Source organism: Bufo gargarizans, chromosome 6 (assembly GCF_014858855.1).
Source record: "Bufo gargarizans isolate SCDJY-AF-19 chromosome 6, ASM1485885v1, whole genome shotgun sequence".
NCBI lineage: Eukaryota > Metazoa > Chordata > Amphibia > Anura > Bufonidae > Bufo > Bufo gargarizans.
In genome coordinates, this window is record NC_058085.1 from 383,883,363 (window position 1) to 383,903,456 (window position 20,094).

General features: G+C 42.2%; 1 protein-coding gene across 3 annotated transcripts in view; it reads right to left on the minus strand.

The window, feature by feature from the left end:
- Positions 1-1,789: 1,789 nt before the first annotated feature.
- LOC122939837 (ovostatin-like) overlaps positions 1,790-20,094 on the minus strand; it is a 79,865-nt gene continuing 61,560 nt past the window's right edge. For 2 of the 3 annotated variants that reach the window (XM_044296022.1, XM_044296021.1), the window contains exons 28-36: positions 13,104-13,266; positions 12,780-12,997; positions 12,475-12,690; positions 10,284-10,408; positions 8,162-8,252; positions 6,826-6,897; positions 3,734-3,836; positions 3,441-3,487; positions 1,790-2,313 (exon numbers count right to left, since the gene is read on the minus strand). In XM_044296022.1, coding sequence (XP_044151957.1) covers positions 2,278-2,313; positions 3,441-3,487; positions 3,734-3,836; positions 6,826-6,897; positions 8,162-8,252; positions 10,284-10,408; positions 12,475-12,690; positions 12,780-12,997; positions 13,104-13,266 — 1,071 coding nt within the window. In that variant the 3' untranslated portion in view covers positions 1,790-2,277. Of the gene's footprint in view, positions 2,314-3,436; positions 3,488-3,733; positions 3,837-6,825; positions 6,898-8,161; positions 8,253-10,283; positions 10,409-12,474; positions 12,691-12,779; positions 12,998-13,103; positions 13,267-20,094 lie in introns of all 3 variants that reach the window. The other variant, XM_044296023.1, reaches the window with a different exon arrangement.

Consider the following 20,094-nt stretch of genomic DNA (forward strand, 5'->3'; position numbering starts at 1 on the left):
TGAGGCAGTCAGCTAGTTCTTTATCTTCTTCCATATACCTTACTTCTTTTGTTTTTAATTTGTTAATTCCTTGCTTTAGTTTCCATTTATGTATCTGAAGAATGTTTTATCGCCTTTTTCACTGAGTGAGCCAATTTCTCTTCTGCCTGTCCTTTAGAAGCTCTTATAACTTGTTTGGCCTTTCTCCACATAATCTTATATATTTTTTTTTTTTTTTTTTTTTATATAATTACTAAATGCTATATTTTTGTCTTTAATGATTTTGCCCACTTCTGCCGAGCACCACAGTGGTCCCTTCCTTTTTTGTTTTTACTGACAAGCCTAATGCAATTTTCTGTTGCCTTTAATAGTGCCAATTTTAAGTAGTCCCATTTCTCCTGGACTCCATTGAAACTATTCCAATCTGATAGGGACTCGTATACCAGTAATCTAATTTTAGAAAAGTCAGTTTTTCTAAAATCTAAAAAACTTTAGTTTTTTCAGCTAACACACCACACTAACCCTGGTTTCACACCTAAGCGTTTCGCAAACGCGCGTTTTTATGCACGTTTTTTGTAATAGTAAACGCGCGTTTGACGCGCGTTTGGGTGATTGACAGCAGTGTTGTCCAAAGAGTCTATGGCCCAAACGCGCGTCAAACGCGCCAAAAAAAGCTCCTGTACTTGTTTGAGCGTCGGGCGTTTTACAGCGCGTTCAAACGCGCTGTAAAACGCGAAAATGTGAACCAGCCCCATAGGGAAGCATTGGTTTTCATGTGTTGCGCGTTTTACAGCGCGTAGGAACGCGCTGTAAAACGCTCAGGTGTGAACTTAGGGTAAAACTTTTGTTTTTGTGTGGTGTGACTCACTGTACTTATAGTAAACCACACTGATCCCAAGCTTTCCCCTACAGTAATATCAGATACCAAATTCCCATTTGTGAATACTAAATCTAAAATGGCCTCCTTCCAGGTTGGCTCCTCCACCACTTGCTGTAGAGATAATCCCAGTAGGGAATTTAGAATATCTGTACTCCTGGCAGAACTAGCTATTTTGGTTTTCCAGTTTACATCAGGAAGATTAAAGTCTTCCATAATGATAACTTCCCCTTTCAATTTCATTTGAGCTATTTCCTCAACTAGTAGATCATCTAATTCTTTGACTTGGCCAGGTGGTCTATATATCACACCTACACGAGTTACCTTATGATTGTCAAGCTGCAAGGTAACCTAAACTGACTCTAAATTGGTCTTGCTAACTTGTATCAAATTAGATTTCCATTCTGGGATATAAAGGTTGTATCGGAGTGCCTCTTCCCTATATTCTTTGGCAGCACTTGCACTTTACATACAAGAAAATATACAGAAAATAATGTTTCCTAACAATTTTTCCTGTAAAATCTTCAGTTTTGTGTGCATTAGTGTCAGTCTGTAAAAGTGGCGGTACTACTCGGACATCATCGTTCCCAGCAGCATCCAGGGAGTCCAAGATGCATCCAAACATACTCCCCATGGTGTTCCTGAACCATTTGGTGGCGTTTCCATCTATTTCTGACCTTTTCGTATGAACCAGACACCCTCCCCTTTTCAGAGCAGGGGGTGCCCGGTTTAACGCTCGGGTTCTCTCATTGACTTCCAATGTGCTTGATCAACACTAATCCTAAATACTAATAGACCACTTGAACTTTGTCACTTATGATGTCAGAGTGGCACACACGCAGAGAACATTCACATCTATCAAACACTGTGTAGAGTCCATACTGGGCACAAAGCCAGCATTCTCAATATTATAGTTAAACCATTGTACACATATTCAGGTTCTTTAATGCTGACTTTTTATTTATATAATTTGCGAGTTGGAAGGAGAAGCACCATGCCCAGGATACAGATATAAGTGGTCTTAAAAGATGTCAGCAATTCAATTCCAACTTGAAAGGATATTGCCCTTAAAATGATGACATCTGTAGAGGAGCAGGACTTAATGGCTTTTGTATGAATCTATCACTCTACAACCATGGGTTCCATCCCGACAAGACAATTCCCAGCATCTTAACAGCCAAAGGCTGTCAAGACATACTAAGAGTTGCAGTTTTGCAACAGGTTGAAGACCACTGCTCTACAATAAACTGATTGTTTCCCAAAACATTTAAGACATAAAACAGAAGGAATGCAAGCTATTGTTCAGTCCTCGAAATATTACGAAATCCTCCACGAGAAAGAAAAAATAAAACAAATTTGATCCTTCTCCAGAAAGTGGCCTTGTGTTGCTAGAAGTCAAGTAGAAAGTGTTCTCTTTTATTTCATTCTTTGGAGCAAGTCATCTTCTCATGAAGACCCTACAATAAAAAAAATAACATCACCACATAATTGACAAAATATGTATTTTAAAAGGACCGCCTTCCATCTATGCAGAACATGTGCACATCCACATTTAACTGCATTGTAATCTTTGCACACAGTCATTCCATAAGAAATAGCTTGTAGCAGCAAAGGAATGGCCCTAAAGTCACCTCCAAATAGGGTTGTTTTCTGCTGGTCCATCACGGTGTCATACGATGGGACCACTGGAGGACAAACCCTGCAAAGTGTATGATGCGAACAATACTAGAGTATTCCTGTTTTTCTTATTTTGAGGTATTGTATGGCTTTACAGCAAGAGCATGGTAGACTAGACAAATACATTTCCTCTCTACCTCAAACTCATGACCAGTTGGATTTCAACTGATTTTAAAGAGACTGGTGTGCTGGAATTAGAAATGAGCAAATTGAATCCCACGAAGGATAAAGTCGATTCGCCTAGAAGCCGAATTTTCTCGTGCTTAGTGTCAGCGAAATAGATTTAACCTGAAATGGTATAGAAAACAATTCAAACTTACTGCCTCCATTTTCTCGCAACGGGCCGCCAGTCGCCATCTTGCTTGAAGATCTCGGCTGAAATCCAGTGCTGCGCGAGATTAAATCTGTCATATGTCTCCACGCCAGCCGGCATGATGACGTAATCTCACGCCGCACAGGATTTCGGCTGAGATCTTCAAGCAAGATGTTGGTGGCCGGCCCGTCTTGAGCAAATGGAGGCAGTAAGTTTGATTTATTTATTTTATTTTTATCTTACACTCTGTTGCCACAATCATGTATGAACACGACATACGAGGGGTACAATGACTGGCGGCGCTATCACAGCTCCCTGTCATTGCACCCACTACTTACAAATAAAAATTAGCTACGTGATGAAGTAATTCATCTCAAAGCAAATTTTTGTGTGAAACTTAAGAAATTCACTTGTCTCTAGCTGGCATCATACCCTGGACATACCAGCTATTCCCCAGAGCTTTCAGTGCCCACTTGACCTGTATCAACTCCATGATGAGCATCATGATTATGAGGAAAACTACTGACTTATGGAAGGGGAGTTGTCCCAACATGACAAACCTTTTAATAAACCAGAGAATGTCCTCATACCTACTGTAGCTCCAACACAGGGGTGGCTATAGGAGGCGGCTCCATTCTCATCTGAAAGAAGAAAGAAAAATGTACCTTATTATGCAGCCAATATTAGGTTATTGGTCTAAAAAATGATAGATGCCAATATCAACCTTACGTTTTGGGAAAGTGCAATGTGACATTACATTTCTTTTGACTTATGTTGATAACGTGCATTCTCAAAAGCCTGTATTTACAGCCTGAGAGCTCTACACCAGAGATGCCCCATTTTCTAATTTATTTATTAGCTCATTTATCTCCACTACGAAAAGTTACCTGGTTGGTAATAACTGTACACCACCGCTGAACTGGTCTTCACATTCAGAACCCGTTGGCCAATCAAAAACCTTAAGCTAAAGTCAATAGGATCTTCGGTGATCTAAAAGATAATAGGGATTAGTCATTACTTAGAATTCAGTTCACCTGGATATATTGTCAAGATCAAAATCATTGATGTTCTGAAAAAACAAACATGTTGAACGATTTAGTGATGAGTTGCATAGGCAATAATCGAAGAAGTCGAGGTATTTCATAAATTTTTTGCTGAATATTCGTCGTAAATTCACAAATTCGAGAATTTGGGATTGCAAAACATCGGCAATGTAATATTTGCATATTGCACGTGCAATTACATTGCCTATAACATACAGACAAACAATCCCACAAAAGATGCAAGTTAAAATCCAGATATTTGCAAGCCAACAACCTATCCATGAGATTGGTACAGTCAACATACCTTACAATGGCAGCCTTGTGCACTATGAGACATATATAGACCAGCTCTCTATCCAAAAGGAAAATGACAGTGAGCCTCAAAGTTGCTTGATTTAAGCTGGATGGCTTGGGGGACCAACATTAGGGTGACAAAAATTGAATTATAATTATTTTTTTTTTAGATGCCAGCTAACTCATCTCTCACTGCTTAGGAGGGCTGTATAAAAAAAAAAATAAGTTTTCTAATTGTCCTAACATTATATTCAATAACCTTTCTATACGGTTTTGTTATGTAAACTCATTTGCATAAACTTGGGCATATGGGAAAGACATGCAAACTACCAGAATCTGCCTCGTCTTTTAGCTGAAACACTATATGTCTTTCCCACATGCCCAAATTTATACAAATGAGTTTACATGACAAAACATAGAAAGGTTATTGAATATAATGTTAGGACATTTAGAAACTTAATTTTTTATGCAGCTCTCCTAAGCAGTGAGAGAAGAGTTAGCTGGCATCCAAAAAAAATAAAAAATAAAGAAAATTTTTTTTGTCACCCTAGTGAGTTAAGTGCGCGGGTCATGCAACTTTGAGGCTCGCTGGATCTCTTCTTTTGGATAGAGAGCTGGTTTTGTATGTCTTATAGTAGACAAGGCTGCCATTGTAAGGTATGATGACTATACCTGTCTCATGGATAGGTTGTTTGGCTTGCACATACCTGGCTTTTGGCATACAACCTTTGTATGAATGTTTGTTATATGTTGTCTATTGTAGGTTATAGGTAATGATTTATTTTAAAAATAAAATATAGCATCTATAAAAATAAATTATTAATGATTGGTAGGACAATACTTAATACAAGTCTATTAATGATGGGTAAAATAATAACTATAAAAGAAAAAAAAAGGTATGAGTGATATATAGAACAACAAGGATAAAGAGAAGCTATATACAATAAGTGAGAAAAGATTATAGGTTTATCTAGTGATAAAAAAAAAAAATTGAATATTTGCTATTATGAAGCTGTAGCACTATATTATAGATATTTGCAAATTCTCAACGTTCACGATTAGAATATTCTTCATTAGTTACAATTCGCTCCTATTCACATTGTGCTGTGGAGTGAACCAATTTGGCACCACAGGTATTGGATTTTATAACAGAAGAAGCATTTCAATATTACCCCTACTTTTTGAAGTCAGCCATGCTGCGTTCAAACCAGACCAGAAAGAAGTGATGGCAGCATATTCTTACTGAATATTTTCAACTAGTCTTAACCCCATAGTGACCAGCCTGTTTTGGGCCTTGCCGACCAAGTGTTTTTCTTCCTTTTTTCATTGTTGCCTTCCAAAAGCTATAACTTTTTTATTTTTCCATCTACATAGATGTAGGAGGGCTTGTTTTTTTTGCAGGACAAGTTGTAGTTTTAATGGTGCCATTTTGGAGTACACAACTTTCCAATTAGTTTTTATTAACTCTTTCTGGGAGGGAGATGGGAAAAAACAGCAATACTGCCACTGAATTTTTACAGCGCTTATTTTTTTTATATAAATTAACATAATATATCTTTATTCTCTAGTACAGTTAGCGATTCCAAATACATTTTCTTTACGTTTTACTACTTTTGTGCAATAAAACCCCTTATATTTTAAAAGGAAGAAAATCTTTTCGCATCGCCGCTTCACAAGACCATAACCGTTTTATTTTTATTTCTATGGAGTTGTGTGAGGGCTTGATTTTTGCAGGACGAATTGTAGTTTTCATTGGTATTATTTTGGAGTATATCATGTGTCTTGATCGCTTGTTATTACGTATTTTTTTCGGTGGCAACTAAGAATAAATTAACTAACAATAAATTAACAAGTCTGTCATTATTTAACTTTTATGGCGTTCACTGTAGGGGATAATTTACATGATATTTATGTAGAGTGGTGCGTTACAGACATGATGATATAAAAACATGCGGGGGAGTTTTTTTTGCAATTTTTCATTGAAAAGCATTTTTTCGATTTGAAAAAAAGCTTTTTTTTTACTGGAATTTTTGTAATTGACTAAAATGTGTTATTTTTTAACCACTTAATAGTCCCACAAGGGGACTTTAACAGACAACATTCTGATTGCTTTTAATATAAAATGCACTATCCTTATATGCATTGCATTTTAATGAGAGGCACAGCCTGCTGGAAAATACTCAACGCTGGCTTGGGGCCTATACCAGGCTCCAGCCAACCATTTGCACACATCGGCACCCAGCGATCACATTTGCGGGGTGCCAGAGTGAGAAAGAGGGAGTCCGCTCCCTTTGTCACTGCTTTACATGCAGCAGGCGTCATTGCCCATGGCATGTAAAGCGTTAAACAGCCCGGATCGGCACTCCAGCCAGTCCGGGCTGTTAGAGCAGAAGCGCGGCTTTCATGTGAGAGCCAGGTCCCTGCTCCACAGCCTACGGCCCCTTACCGTCCCTTTCTTTTAACGAATCTTCTATGTGTTTCAGGAGATGAATCGATTTTCTGCTGTTTTGGCAGTTGTACTTTACTGTAAAGCAAATGGCCGCAGCAGAAGCCCCTTCCCCCCCCCCCCCACACTTGCTGCCATAAAGCTTAAAAGAGTTTTCTATTGGAAGAAAAAAAAAAAATATGCTCAGATCACTTACAGTTTCAAAATACAGGATGACCTCTCCTTTTGGGCCCTGTTCAGATTTTAGAATGACCTTTTGTTCCCTTAACTGTAAAAAGAATTAATAAAAGTTAATTAAATAAATTATATAAAAATTGTAAATTTGTCATTTGAAAATACAGATCTTTTATATGAACACTGAAACAATAGACCGCCGAGGCCAGTCTTGCAGAGGACGCACATGTCTAAGCACTGGTGAACATCTCAAGTATTAACCGTTCACATTTTACGAGATAAACTACACGGCTCCTGCCACCACTCCTGACAGGTCTGTTTTAGGAACCACTTATTTTTCCCATGTGATAAAAAAAAATTATAATTCTGTAGCATCTATTCTTATGACACTAGAATGTACTTATTATGCTTCTATTAGTCATGAATGAATTACAAGCAGTTTGAAACAAAGGTCCATCAGGGCGTTACCAGTGGGGGTTGTCCCTGCACTGTCTGACACTATCCAATCAGTACTGCCAGTTGGACTCCATTTGCCTGATAAGTGGGTCCTAGAAATGAATCTCTGAAGCATAGGACATTTATGGAGTAGGCCTCAGCCTTCGAGTTCATGCACACGGCCATTGCAAACAGCGGGTCCGGAAGGTTGGTGCAGAAGTGAGCCATGGAACCCCACGGAAGCACTACGAAGTACTTCTGTGGGGTTTCTCTCCGTGCCTCTGCACCGCAAAAAAAGTATTGCATGCAGTACGGACCGTCAGATGTGGATCGCGGACCCCATTCAAGTGACTGTTCGTGTGCATGTGCAATCCAAACCATTCAATAAAAAGTTGTGCATCCCTGCTAGACACTTTCTACTGCTTGCAGTCTATAAAAATGTAGGGGGAAGGGGAGTTCTGAACAAAAATTACTCAATAGAAAATATAGACTTTGGGCCCCACCCAATGTTAACCTTCTAGAGGGGTAGAAAGAGATGGAATTAAAAATACAGTCTAGGTAAAGAATGGTCTTTGAGGAGTGTCCCTATATAAAAAGGGGTTGTCCAACCTGGAAAAAAGGTTCAAAACAAATAACCCCCAAATTTAAAAAATAAAAATAAATATAATTCTAATAGAAAGTATTTTATTTTAACAAAAAGGTGCCCAAACTCCAGATAGAAGCTCTGGTTCCAGCAAGCGGGAAGTTGAGTGATCACAACAGGCACCAATATTTGGAGATTGAGGCACCTTTGTTATCTCAAGTATATTAGCTAGTGGTACATCTTATTTTCAGACATGTACAAAATTATTGTGAGCTGGACAATCCTTTTAAGAAGTAGGACTTTATTTAATTCACCTAAAAGCAAAAGAACCATCACCAACCTCATAAAGTGAAGAAAAGTCAACAGTGTAACCAGAATACGGCCTGATGCTGACAATGGCCAAGTTAGATTCATTACGGGGTCCGTTATAACTGAAAGAAAAAAAAAAAAAAGGTTGCATGGAATTCCTTTTACAGTACATCTCTTCCTCCACTGATTCATGTGGGATATGAGTAATGGCAGAAAATAGTTTAATATATCTTCAAATAATAAATAAAAATCACATTAAGGCTCCATTCACACGTCCGTATAATGGGCCTGCATCAGTTCCGGAAATTGCGGAACGGGTGTGGACCCATTCATTCTCAATGGGGACGGAATGGATGCGGAGAGCACACTTTGTGCTCTCCGCATCTGCATTTCTGGAGCGCGCCCCCGATCTTCCGGTCAGCGGCTCTGGAAAAAATAAGTTGAACATGTCCTATTCTTGTCCGCAATTGCGGACAAGAATAGGCAGTTCTATGGGGGTGCAGGCTCTGCAATGCACTACGGACGTCTGAATGGACCCTAACTGGGGAGCAAACAGAACAATTACATTGTGTCCTCATTTTCATCTTCTAGTTGCAGATCCTCTATAATTCCCGGGCTCCTCCTTTGCCATCTATCTTGCCATCTGGTGAAAATTGTACCAGTAACCCAAATAACTTCCCATTTGTCCAGCCCTTCTGTTGGATTGGCCAGCACTGTTCATGTGAGCAATGCTGTCCGATCCAAGAATAGCAGAAAGTGGTTTGGGCTGCCAAATGCCATCATTGTCGGCAGAGGAGGAGCCTGGAAAAATTAGTGGATCGACAAATAAAAAGGAGTTTCCTGTTCATTCCCCAGTTAAAGGTGTTATCTGGAAATCATATTAATGACCCTATCTTGAGGACTGGTCATCAATATCAGGTCACAGAGATCTAACTCCCTTCAATCAGCTGTTTCGAAGAGGACGAGACACTCCATGAGAGCTTAGGCATCTCCCTAGGCCATGTGATGTCACTGTAAATTGGTCACCTGGCCTAAGTGCAGCACAGTCCCATTCAAGTAAATACAATTTATGGTGTAGTGCTTGGTAACCTGTAAGGAGGCCTCAGTGCCCACCGGAGATCCAGTGAGTGCAGAAACCGCTTCAAACATCTAATCAGTGGGAATGCTGGGAGTTGGACCCCTGCCAATTTGATATTGATGACCCATCGTAAGGATAGGCCTTCAGTATCAAATTCCTGGGTAACCCCTTGTAACCTCAATGTGATTTATTTTTAATTTTTGAGGTTTCTTGGTTTCAATTGCAAAATTGCAAAAATTGCAGGTCTAACAAGTGAGCCAATGTGCAGATTAAGTATAAGGCTCAGCAGCTCCGTTTTAGACTTTGGCTAAGGCCTAGCTCACACGAACGTATGGATTTAATAGTTTTTGTGGTCCGTTTTTCATGGATCCGTTGTTCAGTTTGAGTTCCATTGCGTTTCCTTTCCGTTTTTCGGTATGCCATGTACAGTATACAGTAATTACATAGAAAAAATTGGGCTGGGCATAACATTTTCAATAAATGGTTCCGAAAAAAACGGAACGGATACATTTCCGCATGTGTTCCTTTTTTTTTGCGGACCCATTGACTTGAATGGAGCCACGGAACCTAATTTGCGGGCAATAATAGGACATGTTCTATCTTTCAATGGAACGGACAAACGGAAATGGAATGCATACAGAGTACATTCCGGTTTTTTTTGCGGAACCATTGAAATGAATGGTTCCGTATACGGAACACAAAAAAAAGGCCCGTACACTCGCAAATTATATTTTTTTAAATAAAAATAAAAAACACACATTCGTATTCTGTAGGTTCATGCTAAACTAGCAAAAAGTTAATTTACCTCTGAACAATTCATTTTTAAAAGAGGAGAGAGAATGGATTCAGAAATTTGGAAATTTAATGTAATTTTTTAAATTTTTATTCTGGTTGTGCCTGAATTTTGTGCGATTCGATTGAGAAAAATCAGAGAGCTTTTTAGGCAATCAGAGCTTTTTTGGGTTCAAATGATTTACACAACCAAATCAGACCCCCTCATTGGTGTTTGCTTAGATTTAGAATATATTGGAGGGGGGGGGGGGGGATTCAAACAAGAGCCATTCGTTTATTTTACCTGACACTGCCCTTAATAATTATGCTGCGAGCCACTCCATTGACACAGCCATCTGAAGAGGTGGATAGAGACAATGAGAAAGCAGCATTTTCTTTGGGTATTGGGATGTTATACCCAACTGTAGTCTAAAAAAAAAAAGAAAACAGAAAATATAAATCACCATTTAATTTAAAAACTTTTAGCAAACATGAAACAAATCTTTTTACACAGCAAGCTATTTTAAAACTTCCCTCATAAGCCTCCTTCGCCACAAGTATTAGAGAGTTAGTGGAGAAGGGGTCCCCCCTACATAGCCATAAAGGAGATGCAGTACCCCAGAACAGGGCATCTGCAAAAGATTAATTGTTCTAATGTAGTTAGTCAATTGAAATGTTGTTTATTGAGCTATTTTGTTACTGAATAGTATTGTATGGATGGGTCAGGGTTAACAACCCTGACTGAGCACTTTTAGTATATAGACCTAGGTCTGCCCCCAAGTTAGAGACACAGAGAGAGACATTATATATAGACATTGCTGCTGGGAGGGAATGTTGCCAGTGCACCCTTGGCTAGCAGTAGGTTAAATCTGTACCTAGGAGTTACAGAACCCATACCAAAGACTTAAACTGCCTGAGGTTCAGCAGAGAAACTTTAAGGAGACAGAAAGAAGTACCACAACTCTCATCATTGCTGCTATCCATACATTGCCATTGGGAAGAACTGCTGGTGGAAAGGTTTCCTTGATACTGTTTGATGTACTACTGCTCCTGTACTTTAGTAAAGAGAGACCTATTTGCACTAACTGGCCAGGTCACTGAAGCGACCACCATACGCCAGCCATTACACCTGCATCTACATTCCGGTATTGCACTCCACCAAAACATCTAACACCAAGTGCACCCTAATTACCACCTCAAAGGAGCCGCAATATCAGGGTGTGCCTCGAGGGAAGTAAGAATGCACCGTTCTATCACTGCATGGACCTAGAAGGACATTGGTTTGAGGATAGCCACTGTGATCCGTGTCAGAGCTACCACCACTCCCATCCTCTGGTAGCGTGTTCTTAATTCTGGAAGACCCATCGTGTCCATGGGCACTGTGTAATGTTTTCTCTTTCCTATGGGCCATTGCATCGTAAATAAAAACCTTCTGCAAGGTTTGCCCAGCAATCAGGGCTGATCACTGAGGGACCTAGCACTAGAAGACCTCATGAACCATTTGGCCCATTTAAAGGGCTTCTGTCACCCCCCACAAAAGTATTTTTTATTTTTTTTAGGCTAATTAAAATCCTTATACTGCGATTTTTCAATATATAGCGCTCTTACCCTTTTCTGTTGTCTAGTTTCTTTAAAAACTGCACTTTTATAATATGTAAATTACCTCTCTACCAGCAAGTAGGGCGCCTACTTGCCGGTAGCCACCGCATCCTCCTTTCAACAAAACGCCCCCTCCTCCTGTTGATTGACAGGGCCAGCGAGCGCTCTCCTCCTTCTGCAATTCAAATCCCGCGCCTGCACCTCATTCAGCGCAGGCGCTCTGAGAGAAGGACGCTCGCTTCCTCAGCACTTCCTCAGTGCGCCTGCGCCAATGACGTCTTCTCTTTCGGGTTTAGAGGTGACGTCATCGGCGCAGGCGCACTGAGGAAGTGCTGAGGAAGCGAGCGTCCTTCTCTCAGAGCGCCTGCGCCGAATGAGGTGCAGACGCGGGATTTGAATTGCAGACAGGGCCAGCCGGAGGAGGAGAGCGCTCGCTGACCCTGTCAATCAGCAGGAGGAGGGGGCGTTTTTTTTTTTTAAAGGAGGATGCGGCGGCTACCAGCAAGCAACCACCCTACTTGCTGGTAGAGAGGTAATTTACATATTATAAAAGTGCAGTTTTTAAATAAACTAGCCAACAGAAAAGGGTAAGAGCCCTATATATTGAAAAATTGCAGTATAAGGATTTTAATTAGCCTAAAAAAATATATATACCCTTTTGGGGGGTGACAGAAGCCCTTTAATTCAACAGCCACACTGGAAGAGGAGGCATAGTTTGGAGCTCCTAGGTCCCAATGAAAAATTTGTCACAGGCTTCCCTCATGTGCTATTTACAAAACTTGCGTCTTGAGACGTCAGGGCACAGAGGAGACCGCTACCCCTATAGTTCTTTACTTGTTTCAGCTGTTATACTGCAATAAAGCCAAAGAGCTGGAAAAGTTAGTATTGAAGGTAACCTGAATCATGCACCAGCCGGACCCGCTGACTTCAATGCTGTAGTCTCCTGTAGCTTCTGGAAGGGGCACTCTATTGGCCACCAGTCTGTTGTCTTGATTTAACTCTAGTGTGCTCACTTCACCATTGCCCCTTTTGACCGCCACAGTTTGCTGAGCGCTAGGAGTATATAGCTGTTTACCAACTGCAGCCAGAGCTTGGAGGCCTATAGAAGTGTCCTGCAAACAAAGCAAAAAATAAAGTTGACAATGATATAAAAGTGAAAAGCTGTGGCAGTGTTTCTTTAGTCGTTAACTTTTCTAGTTACCTTTGTGCATCTGAAACCACCAAGTGAGTTTTGCTGGCGAACAAGCCAAATGGCCATCTGTCCCATTGTGGTAAGGGTTTCTTGATTAATGGGTCCAGCTGAATAGCTTAGCAACACATAAGATGTGATCTCATTCTCAAGTGAGGGATATTGCGGGAAGAAAAATGGAACTGCTTTCATGGTGGGCATGTTCTCACGTTCAAAGTGGATTGTGCCACCTGCATTAAAGAAAAAAAATAAAATAATTATATAAAGTTTGAATTTGGCATTGATCTTTGCAATGTGAGATTTTGGTAAGCAATCTACAGGACTTGAAAGTCAAACCTTCAGTTTTGGCCTGTCTCATCACACTCTGAAGCAAGGGTTCTCTATATTCTGGAAGATCAGCCAACGTCAAGGCGTAGAGCATGATGGCTTTAGTAGAGATAGTCTGCTCGCTCTTAGATGCGTTTTTCAGACACTCCAGGGCACCGTTCAACAGGGTTTTCTGGAAAGCAAGAGCAACTAATACCATCACAAATTTTTCTTGTTTTTGCCTCTCCGCATTTCAGCCAGATGTTTTGTATTTTTTCACTGATGTGACTACATGAGATCTTTTATAACAAAATTGTATTTATTTATCACACCATTCAAGGCTGAATATAGGTTAATGTATTAGTTTATACATTTTGTCTGTGGTACGGATATTGGAGGAGATTTATCAAAGTGGTGTAAAGTAGAACTGGCTGAGTTGCCCGTAGCAACCAGATTCCACCTTTCATTTTCCAAAGCAACTGAAAAATGAAAGGATTAATCTTCTTTGTTGCTATGGGCAACTCAGCCAGTTCTACTTTACACCACTTTGAAAAAAATTCTGTTGTCCAAAGGGCACGTTAAATAACCTCTTAAATTCACTCTTCGCGATACCCAATATATCTAGATTTTTGTTTTAATTCAAGGTGTTTTACTAAATGGTATTTGTCATTTTTTTTTTCATTGTGAGATTGTCTTTCAAGTTTCAGTTTTTTCCCTGTATGTCATTCCATTATGATCTGTATCAACACGACACTGGCTATTAAGGCAACACTCTGCTTTGGGGTCCTTTCCAGGTCCCCCAAAGACATCACAGTTCCTGATCAGATCCCATTGGGGACCCAGTGACCCAAAGTACAGCATACCCACAGATCATGGTATGGTCACTTTCAAACAGTTAATCTGGCCATACACATTCAATAGCTGTCAGCCAATCGTTCGGCCAACGCCTATCTATGCCGTCTCCCTCAACGTCGAGCGTGTGTATTCTATCGGGAGAGAGGAGAAAGCTCCTGACAGACAATTCTGGCAACTGTTTATCTCCCCATAGAACAAAAGGATCGGGAAAAACTATTTATTTCACCCGATCCTGGTCTCCACCGACATCCTCTGAGAACAGAGCTGCCGACTATTCCTCGACAGATGGTTTTGCCGACAAAAGAATGTGTATGGCCAACTTTAGACCGGTTTTCTCATCTGAACATTTATTGCAATAGGTAGAGGGTCCACCTCCAAATAAGGGCCCTGCCTTGAATGGATGTCACACCTTTGTTTACATGGTTTTCTTCATTCACTTCCATCAGACTTCCAAAATATAGCCGCATATTAGCTCGGCCATTGTACGAAGTCCCATAGCATTATATACGTAGGAAGCCACGCATGTGGGGTGTGTTGTGTCATGGCAGGGCTCAGTCCTGAGGAACAGGTAACAGAGGTGGGACCCGCACCATAAAACATCCACATGAGAATACCCCTTTAAAGAACAGGGATTGGAATTTCCACCGATTCCGGCAGTTAGAGCAGGAGCTAAGCCAGGTGGCAGGAGATATTCCTGCATTACTTACACCACTGTGCTGTAGAACAAGGCCTCTTCATGGCAGTCGTAAAAAGGCACATTTTTCCAGTGAATAAGCAGTTAAGAATTTTTTTGGAATACTAGTCACGTCAGCCGTGTAAATGTTTGTTTTAAGCGCTGGCAGAGAACAGCGATAGTAAACGCAAGCTCCACTGAGCGGACTGCAGCCGCACCAAACACTACTGGAGCTTTATGCATGAATGTGAAGACGCGCGACCAATAAACACTTGAGAGGTACACGTGAATGAACAATACTGATGAGGGTATAAGGAGGATCATAAGTGTGCTGCCACACAATACGGCTGTGCTGCTGTTTGAATGTGGCAAAATACAGCATAAAAAGCCCCCCCAAAAAAGTATACGTTTTTGCAACAGCAAACCTGCGTTTTCTTCCAGCAAAGGGGGGGGGGGGGGGGGGAAGTAAAATCACGCACAGCCAAACTAAATTACATTAATTACAAAATAAAGTTACTTTAAGGCTACATTCACTCGACCATGTCATGTTTTGCGATCCGCAAAACACGGATGCTGCCCGTGTGCCTTCCACAATTTGTAGAACGGGTCGCCCATTATAGAAATTCCTATTCTTGTCCACAAATCGGACAAGAATAGGAGCAACGGATGGTCCATTGAAGTGTATGGGTCTCGGATGCGGACCAAAACAACGGCCGTGTGAATGTAGCCTAAAGGAGAGTTTTTTACTGATGAACTATTCTCTGGATAGGTCATCAGTATTAGATCAGTGGGGGTCCGACACCCAGAAACCCCACTGATCAGCTGTTTGAGAAGGCAGCGGTGCTCCTGCGAGTCCTGCGCCACGGCCTTCTCCCTGCTTACCAAGCACAGCGCCATACATTCTATAGCGGTTGTGCTTGATATCACAGCTTAGCCCCATTCACTTCAATAGGGCTGAGCTACTCCCAGGCCACGTTACTGATGACTGACGCCACATGGCCTAGGCATGGTGTCAGACCCCCATTGATTAGATACTGATGACCTAATGTAATCTAAGTCTGCTGTGCGTTTTCCCTTGCTGGAGGAAAATGCTAAATAACCGAAGGTATGCAATTGCAAAAACCCAATTTAGTTTTTTGATGCTTTTTGTCGCATTCCAAAGAGCAGCACAGCCACGACTTGTGGCAGCACCCCTACTCCTTTCCCTGGAAAACTCTATATATAAGAATAGGGATGAGCGAACTCGAACTGTATAGTTCGGGTTCGTACCGAATTTTGGGGTGTCCGTGACACGGACCCGAACCCGGACATTTTCGTAAAAGTCCGGGTTCGGGTTCGGTGTTCGTCGCTTTCTTCGCGCTTTTGTGACGCTTTCTTGGCGCTTTTTGAAAGGCTGCAAAGCAGCCAATCAACAAGCGTCATACTACTTGCCCCAAGAGGCCATCACAGCCATGCCTACTATTGGCATGGCTGTGATTGGCCAGAGCACCATGTGACCCAGCCTCTATTTAAGCTGGAGTCACATAGCGCCGCCCGTCACTCTGCTCTGATTAGCGTAGGGAGAGGTTGCGGCTGCGACAGTAGGGCGAGATTAGGCAGATTAACTCCTCCAAAGGACTTGATTAACTGATCGATCTGCAGCTGTGGATCATTGAGCTGCTGATCCTCAATTGCTCACTGTTTTTAGGCTGCCCAGACCGTTTGTCAGTCACATTTTTCTGGGGTGATCGGCGGCCATTTTGTGTCTTGTGGTGCGCCAGCACAAGCTGCGACCAAGTGCATTTAACCCTCAATGGTGTGGTTGTTTTTTGGCTAAAGCCTACATCAGGGTGAAGCTGTCACACCAAGTGCATTTAACCAGCAATAGTCTGTTCATTTTTTGGCCATATACAAAATCAGGGGCAAGCTGCGCCTGTCACCAAGTGCATTTAACCCTCAATGGTGTGGTTGTTTTTTGGCTAAAGCCTACATCAGGGTGAAGCTGTCACACCAAGTGCATTTAACCAGCAATAGTCTGTTCATTTTTTGGCCATATACAAAATCAGGGGCAAGCTGCGCCTGTCACCAAGTGCATTTAACCCTCAATGGTGTGGTTGTTTTTTGGCTAAAGCCTACATCAGGGTGAAGCTGTCACACCAAGTGCATTTAACCAGCAATAGTCTGTTCATTTTTTGGCCATATACAAAATCAGGGGCAAGCTGCGCCTGTCACCAAGTGCATTTAACCCTCAATGGTGTGGTTGTTTTCTGGCTAAAGCCTACATCAGGGTGAAGCTGTCACACCAAGTGCATTTAACCAGCAATAGTCTGTTTATTTTTTGGCCATATACTACATCAGGGGCAAGCTGCGCCCGTCACCAAGTGCATTTAACCCTCAGTAGTGTGGTTGGTCAAGCTGTGACACCAAGTGCATTTAACCAGCAATAGTCTGTTCATTTTTTGGCCATATACTACATCAGGGGCAAGCTGCGCCCGTCACCAAGTGCATTTAACCAGCAATAGTGTGGTTATTTTTTGGCCATATCCCAGTCTAATTCTGTCACTAAATCCATACCGGTCACCCAGCGCCTAAATACTAGGCCTCAAATTTATATCCCGCTAAATCTCTCGTTACCGCTGTCCTGTTGTAGCTGGGAAAGTTATTTAGTGTCCGTCAAAGCACATTTTTTGTTCTGGGTTGAAGTACAATTCCCAATTTAGCAATTTCATAATTTAGTGGTTTCTGCTATATCAGAGCTATTTGAAATCTATCCCTAAAAGGGTATATAATATTCAAGGTGCACATTGGGTCATTCAGAATAACTTCACACACACCCGCTACTGTGTATTTCCAAGTCTAATTCTGTCACTAAACCCATACCTGTCACCCAGCGCCTAAATACTAGGCCTCAAATTTATATCCTGCTAAATCTCTCGTTACCGCTGTCCTGTTGTAGCTGGGAAAGTTATTTAGTGTCCGTCAAAGCACATTTTTTGTTCTGGGTTGAAATACAATTCCCAATTTAGCAATTTCATAATTTAGTGGTTTCTGCTATATCAGAGCTATTTGAAATCTATCCCTAAAAGGGTATATAATATTCAAGGTGCACATTGGGTCATTCAGAATAACTTCACACACACCCGCTACTGTGTATTTCCAAGTCTAATTCTGTCACTAAACCCATACCTGTCACCCAGCGCCTAAATACTAGGCCTCAAATTTATATCCTGCTAAATCTCTCGTTACCGCTGTCCTGTTGTAGCTGGGAAGTTATTTAGTGTCCGTCAAAGCACATTTTTTGTTCTGGGTTGAAATACAATTCCCAATTTAGCAATTTCATAATTTAGTGGTTTCTGCTATATCAGAGCTATTTGAAATCTATCCCTAAAAGGGTATATAATATTCAAGGTGCACATTGGGTCATTCAGAATAACTTCACACACACCCGCTACTGTGTATTTCCAAGTCTAATTCTGTCACTAAACCCATACCTGTCACCCAGCGCCTAAATACTAGGCCTCAAATTTATATCCCTGCTAAATCTCTCGTTACCGCTGTACTGTTGTGCTGGGAAAGTTATTTAGTGTCCGTCAAAGCACATTTTTTGTTCTGGGTTGAAATACAATTCCCAATTTAGCAATTTCATAATTTAGTGGTTTCTGCTATATCAGAGCTATTTGAAATCTATCCCTAAAAGGGTATATAATATTCAAGGTGCACATAGGGTCATTCAGAATAACTTCACACACACGCTTCTGTGCATTTCCAAGTCTAATTCTGTCACTAAATCCATACCGGTCACCCAGCGCCTAAATACTAGGCCTCAAATTTATATCCCGCTGAATTTGAATACAATACATTGGGCCAAATAATATATTTGTTGTTGTGGTGAACCATAACAATGAGAAAAACATCTAGTAAGGGACGCGGACGTGGACATGGTCGTGGTGGTGTTAGTGGACCCTCTGGTGCTGGGAGAGGACGTGGCCGTTCTGCCACATCCACACGTCCTAGTGTACCAACTACCTCAGGTCCCAGTAGCCGCCAGAATTTACAGCGATATATGGTGGGGCCCAATGCCGTTCTAAGGATGGTAAGGCCTGAGCAGGTACAGGCATTAGTCAATTGGGTGGCCGACAGTGGATCCAGCACGTTCACATTATCTCCCACCCAGTCTTCTGCAGAAAGCGCACAGATGGCGCCTGAAAACCAACCCCATCAGTCTGTCACATCACCCCCATGCATACCAGGGAAACTGTCTCAGCCTCAAGTTATGCAGCAGTCTCTTATGCTGTTTGAAGACTCCGCTGGCAGGGTTTCCCAAGGGCATCCACCTAGCCCTTCCCCAGCGGTGAAAGACATAGAATGCACTGACGCACAACCACTTATGTTTCCTGATGATGAGGACATGGGAATACCACCTCAGCATGTCTCTGATGATGACGAAACACAGGTGCCAACTGCTGCGTCTTTCTGCAGTGTGCAGACTGAACAGGAGGTCAGGGATCAAGACTGGGTGGAAGACGATGCAGGGGACGATGAGGTCCTAGACCCCACATGGAATGAAGGTCGTGCCACTGACTTTCACAGTTCGGAGGAAGAGGCAGTGGTGAGACCGAGCCAACAGCGTAGCAAAAGAGGGAGCAGTGGGCAAAAGCAGAACACCCGCCGCCAAGAGACTCCGCCTGCTACTGACCGCCGCCATCTGGGACCGAGCACCCCAAAGGCAGCTTCAAGGAGTTCCCTGGCATGGCACTTCTTCAAACAATGTGCTGACGACAAGACCCGAGTGGTTTGCACGCTGTGCCATCAGAGCCTGAAGCGAGGCATTAACGTTCTGAACCTGAGCACAACCTGCATGACCAGGCACCTGCATGCAAAGCATGAACTGCAGTGGAGTAAACACCTTAAAACCAAGGAAGTCACTCAGGCTCCCCCTGCTACCTCTTCTGCTGCTGCCGCCTCGGCCTATTCTGCTGCTGCCGCCTCGGCCTCTTCCTCCGCCTCTGGAGGAACGTTGGCACCTGCCGCCCAGCAAACAGGGGATGTACCACCAACACCACCACCACCACCTCCGTCACCAAGCGTCTCAACCATGTCACACGCCAGCGTTCAGCTCTCCATCTCACAAACATTTGATAGAAAGCGTAAATTCCCACCTAGCCACCCTCGATCCCTGGCCCTGAATGCCAGCATTTCTAAACTACTGGCCTATGAAATGCTGTCATTTAGGCTGGTGGACACAGACAGCTTCAAACAGCTCATGTCGCTTGCTGTCCCACAGTATGTTGTTCCCAGCCGGCACTACTTCTCCAAGAGAGCCGTGCCTTCCCTGCACAACCAAGTATCCGATAAAATCAAGTGTGCACTGCGCAACGCCATCTGTAGCAAGGTCCACCTAACCACAGATACGTGGACCAGTAAGCACGGCCAGGGACGCTATATCTCCCTAACTGCACACTGGGTAAATGTAGTGGCAGCTGGGCCCCAGGCGGAGAGCTGTTTGGCGCACGT